Genomic DNA, 6,058 nt, shown 5'->3' with positions numbered 1-6,058 from the left:
TGTCGTAATCGTGCGTTGTCGGTGGTCCATCCATAGGGTTGTTCTAGACACACTTGAGCCAGTTGATGGAGTTCTGGCGGGGATCGGGGTTGTCTGGTTTGGCCAGAGCAGGCAGGTCACCAGATATCTTGATGTTGAAGTAGAGCGCTAAAATGGATTATAGATTATAAATGACTACCTTTCCAACAGAATAACTGTTTTGCTTTTAGATTAGCATTTTGACTTTTTAGTATTTGTTTTTATCCCAAGTGACCGGTCATTTCCACATTGCGTATTCCGTTTCTCTCCAAGTCAAAACATGTTTGATACCATTCCAGCCATTACTGTGAGCCCGTCCTCTCCAATGAATGTGCCAACTGCCGCTTGTGGTTCAAAGGCACTTAAATCTCTTATCTTGCCCATTCACCGTCTGAATAGGACATACAAACAATGTCTCAAGGCTTACACATTTTTCTTTAACCTGTCTCCTCCCCTTCATAAACACTGAAGTGTGTTTAACAAGTGACCTCAAGGGATCATAGCTTTTCAACCTGGGCAGTCGGTCATGGAAAGAGCAGGTGTTCTTAATGTTTTGCAAACTGTATGTCAAACGCAGCATCGGCGTAAGAATGATACATTTCTTAAATGTGTACATTACGTCTGTCTTTTGAACTGCAGTAACCCCATTTCCATGATATAACCAAGATATCAGATGTACAATACCTCAGACTAAGACTTGGGTCCAGCAAAGAGGAAGTATTTGTATCTGTCGGCCTTCTTGGCGCTGGGGACAGACACAGCTGAGGTCACTGAGGAGGGGAAGCCTTTCAGAGACGGCTTGATGTTAATCTCTACTCCCAGACGCACCGCTGCTCTGTGACCGTGGGGTTTCTTGGTACTGGACTTGGATTTCTTGCCACAGACGGGGCTACTTCCAGCAGGGTAGGAGTATTTCTGCATGGTGCCTCCTGTGAGAAAGAAATGGTCAATTAGGCTTGAGTGAAGCAAGCTCATTGGTGTAAATCATCATGTAAAGCAATGGGAATAGGTTAGGTAGTGGTAATCCTCAAAGCTCTCCCTAACTTTTCTTGAAGAAGTAGACAGACTCGGGCCTTCTCCTGTTAACAGGCACAGACAGGGCTGCAGTGATGGTGCCAGTCAGACCATCAAAACTAGAGGCAACAGATTTGGGGTAACCAGGCTCCATCTTGCCGTTGGCCATCCTCCAGTAGCCTTACATGGAAAAGAGATGGGGACAAAAGTGTTGCCATTTGGTTCCACCAAGGCATCTCCACTGCCCCAACCCTCTGAACTTCTCAGGTTCTAGGTTTTTCCTCTGCAGTTCTACAGCATCTTGATGTAGCTCTTTCCCTGGCAGTTGGTGCGGGTGATGGCACTGTCAATAGGGGACGGAATTCCAAACTCCTCCGTGACGTTGCGGGCTGGGCAAAGGGCCTTGGTCCTGGGGTCCATCGTCCAGAAGAAATGACCTGGTTGGGGGAAACCGAACCACAATCATTAGATAATGTATCAAGTCACTTCAGTTTTTGTCTGCTGCTGCTTTGGAAAAGCTACTTGACCTTCATAAACATTTAATCACTAAGTAATAAGTGAGATATGAGAGAGCTGTGTAGGACAGTGCTGGGCATGAGCTAGGCCACTATGCTCAACACACACTTGAAGATGAGAATGGTTCCGTTGGCCAGTCTGATGGGCAGGTCACTGCAGAGGTCTGGGTTACTGTTGGCATCTAGAGTAAAGAGGACACACCCGTGTGGGTAGAAGCCATTACAATTGTGAAGAATATTTAGGTGTTATTTACTATATAATATTATACATATAGCTTACTGTATAATAGCTAAATATTTACTTGACAGTGATTGCATAATAATAATAATAATAGCAATAATCAATTGATGCAGTACTATACATCACAACAGAGCAGACATCCCAAAAGTGACTGACGGAGAAACATGACAGTATCTAATCCTGAGGTCCCCAGCTGGTACACTTTTTTGTGGGGTTTGTTTGGGTTGTTGACCTCCAAGGCCTTGGCTATGCCTGCCAGGGTGCTGGGGCCGTTGAGCTGAGATGCCCTCCAAGAGACTGGTGGCTGCATCACTCAAGGCTTCACAGGAGATAAGGGGGCAAGATGGAGGACGTTAGAACATGTACATACCAACAAACACAAGCAGGTATCAGCACTCAGAGACAAAACTAAGATGCATAGAGCTTTGCTCTTGTCGCTCGACTACCTCAAAACATAACTAGCTGTTCTGCCACTTTCTCAGACAACACCTTCATCAAACACTTGACACTCACTATCCATGACAGTGGCTGGGCCATGACAGTGGCTGGGCCATGAAGCGGTCAGTCAGAGGGTAAAAGTCAGGGTTCAAAGGGGATGCTGGGTCCTCGGAGAAAGGAGAATAGTCACTCTGACTAGAGCTGCTGGATCCAGGGTAAGGGCCGTTGGTGTCTGTGAGAAACACAGACCGGTTACAGGAATCCACAGAGCAGGCTACCATAAACTCTAAATTATGAAAATGACTGAATGATTCTAGCATGTAGTTGTAATTCTTAATCAATTGTTGCCCAGCACCAAGTGCCTTGTGTTGACAAAGTCCTCAATCTCTACATTTCATACATTACATGCAGTGTTATAATGTCAATGATGGACAAGAGCACCCACAATAGGCTGAACTTACAATAGTCCTGAGTCTCAGGAAAGAGGTCAGACGGAGCGGGGTATGTGACCTTACTATGGTCTGAAAGCACAACAAAAATACCAGAAATGATCAACTTTTGTGTTCTGAGACCCAGAGGGCAGACAGACACGGGTTCAGCCCCTGAACTGCTGCATGTATCAGTACAGTTACTGCTTTCATCTCATCTGACCACAATACATCGATAACCTATAGAGGCCTATTGTGGGTTGGATTATCACATGCAGTCAGTCGGTCACTGATCAACACGTAACCAGATGGAGGCTAATTGCTCTTCCAGTCAATAAGCATGGCCTTGGTTTGGAAAAACTCAGGACCCCAGCTATTACACACATGCCTTGTCTGCCTTCCTCACTCTCGCTGTTTAAAGTTTTCTTGGAAAATTTGAGAGACTTCAATTCTGTCTTGCTGGAGGATTTGTTCTTAGGAAGCGCTAAAGATAATTAATTGTATCTTATTCAAACGTTTCTATTGTTTAAAATGGCCCACTCTAACCTAGCACTGAGACAGTTTGGCCTATTATCAGGGTACACAAGCTCTGTTGATCCATGCAGTTACTTTGCTACAAAGACAAAGACAATAACTGAGCCTGTTGGCTTTTTCGTGGCATCCTGCTTGATCCTCTGGGTTGGTGTTGGAATTGGAGTGGCATCTAAAAACAGAAGAAAGTTGATGGTGATAATCAAAAACGATTAGTAAATGGTCTGACCCATCACTCTATTCAACTCACTTTAAATCATTAACTACATAGGCAGTGTTCTTTAGACATGTTCTCTGTGGGACTGATGGGTTTAATGGATTACTGATTGCTGGTTGTATTGTCCTGGTTAAGTTGAGCTAACTATCAGATATCATGAAAAAGTGTTGTAAAGAGTCTTCATAAAGATAGCTGTTGGACGTACTGCAGTGGTTCTGGTAGTCACGGCAACAGGTGTCATAGCGGACACAGCCTGAGTCACATTCGCAAAGCCTGCCTCGTCTGAACCATTCACCACACCTACCACTGCACGACCTGATATTCACCAACACACAGACTTTCTCTTTGTACATGGTCCTCTCTACTACACCATTGATGGATGACTTGGCCTGTCACATAGTTTGAGTTTCAGGTACATCATCACATGTTTACATTCATGCATATATACAGACTCTGATGAATAACCATGCTGACTTTTAAATAAAGACATAGTAATAGCATCAGTCTTACCGGAAGTGCAGAGAGCCTCAAAGTCCTTGCAGCACTCGTCATGAGGGAGGCAGCTGGCGTCACACTAGCAGGGCTGACCACGAGCAAATGGCTCACCACATCTAGCACTGCAGCTGTCTGCAGGTTGGGACGACAGCGATGGGGAGGGATGAGCTCAAAAAACAACTACTATTGTACATTCAATGCTACCATTAAAAAAGGTCCAAAGTGACTTACAGAACTGTTGCATTAACAGTGTCACATATTCAGCATATAATGTGGCCCCTGTACCAGACAATGGGTTCTTACCTTGAGCAGCAGAGAATGGCAGAAGAGCAGCACGGGTCGCCACCACGAAGGCAGCCAACAGCGACGATGCAGTCATCATGAGTTTGTCTCTAATAGAATAGAAAAAGAAGACTATTATTAAATACCTTTTGTCCAACTCAGTAGGATGAACTGGAAAAAAGCATCCTCCTCTTTGGTTTCATCCATAAAGGAGTGTTACAAAGTTACATTCAAATAATCAAACCATAACTAATTATCAACGTTCTTTTCACATGTTATGCTTGGTAGGTCCCTGAAATAGAGAAAAAGATCAAAGAAAGCCAATCACCTTCACACAAGTCAACTGCAGTCGACTCACCTTGCTCTCCCTAACTTCCTATGGGCTTTATATAGTGTGAATAGGGCTGGTTTTGGAGTGACAGCTACCGCAGGATATTTTTATTAGTCCAAATACAGCAACAATTAAAACCACAAATGATGCAGAGACCTCCTACGCACTCACAGGAAGTAGAACTAACCTGGCCAGGCGTGTTGAGGCGTGGAATACGAAACTGAAAGAGCATCTGTGGGAATAGACACCGATGACATCACAGTGAGGTGACGACCTTGCTTTTCAAGGGTCCCCAAAAAACACTATGTTCTTTATATTAATAACCAGACCTGCATGGTTGTTCCCGCCACTCTGTGTGGACTCCAACAACGACACACTGATTGGTTTTTATCATCTTAATTAAATTAAAGTCCGCCTGACAACCTCAATTGGTTAAAAGGTTGAATTGTTCTCGTGATTCACAATGTACCACAGTGTATGATCAAGCTTTCACTCTCAGGGCCCAAACTTCAAACTGATGTATTAGTACTGTATTACAAAACAAAAATAACAGTTATTTTTTGGTGATATTTTAACTACATTCTGACTAGTGTTCCTTACAGTAGGTTAGTGGAACATGGTCAATCATGACTAAACTAAACCAATTACTCTATAACCAGGAAGAACTCTATGATAGTGCCAATATAATAGGTAATCTCTGGCTAGTACTAGGGCTCTTAAAGGTTTCCCTTGTCAGATCATGTGGTCAGGAAAATCTCTGGTCCTAAGTGATAATGTAGCAACTGAACAGTGTGCAGTGATTTGAATGTAAATCATTCAGCACACCTTTATTGTGGCGTTCATCTCTCTGAGTAGGTCTGTGTACAACACAAGGGGTATACTACAACGCAGGATCAATGAGTTAGCAAGCTCACCTGCTTAAATATTCTGAAATAACTTCTTATTTAAGCTTGAAATGGACATGGTCTAATTGAGTCAACAACCAAAAACACACATCTAAGTTTAGCCTTCTTAATGAACCAGAAAATCAATAGTTATTTCTGGTTGTTTATCAAAGTTAGCTGGCTAACTCATTGATCCTGCTTTGTAGTACACCCCTGAGATCTTCCAGTGATTTGATCTCGCTACAATAACAATGAGGCGCACCGAAACACAGCACTTACTCTCACTACCATTTGGTATTTTATTAGGATCCCCATTAGCTGTTACAAAAACAGCAGCTACCCTTCCTGGGGTCCACACAAAACATGAAACATAAAACAGAATGACATAATACAGAACATCATTAGACAAGAACAGCTCAAGGACAGAACTACATACATTTTAAAAAAGGCACACATCAATACATACACACAAACAAGTGTCAATTGCTGCTTTATTTTTTTTAGAAAATGTTTTTTTTTTGTGTGACCCTGCCTCTTGATACATTTTCAGTGTTTGGAACAAAATATACTTTTCAAGAAAGAACAGTCTCTCCTGGTTCTATTCTAAGGTAATGTCTTCTACCCCACCGACGAACATGTAGGTATTATTCAAACCGTCTCTCCG

General features: G+C 43.0%; 1 protein-coding gene across 1 annotated transcript; it reads right to left on the bottom strand.

Moving 5' to 3' along the window:
* Position 1: 1 nt before the first annotated feature.
* LOC118944891 (proteoglycan 4-like) lies at positions 2–4,276 on the bottom strand. The gene is given in 8 exon segments (XM_036967122.1): positions 2–142; positions 715–947; positions 1,063–1,212; positions 1,293–1,469; positions 1,655–1,795; positions 2,021–2,107; positions 2,312–2,458; positions 4,201–4,276. Coding segments are annotated over 8 exon segments (1,110 nt in total). The 3' UTR covers positions 2–43.
* Positions 4,277–6,058: the final 1,782 nt, after the last annotated feature.

Source organism: Oncorhynchus mykiss, chromosome 28 (genome assembly GCF_013265735.2).
Source record: "Oncorhynchus mykiss isolate Arlee chromosome 28, USDA_OmykA_1.1, whole genome shotgun sequence".
In the NCBI taxonomy this organism is placed as follows: Eukaryota; Metazoa; Chordata; class Actinopteri; order Salmoniformes; family Salmonidae; genus Oncorhynchus; species Oncorhynchus mykiss.
The sequence above is the reverse complement of the archived record's forward strand: the minus strand, read 5'-3'. Positions and strand labels throughout refer to the sequence as shown.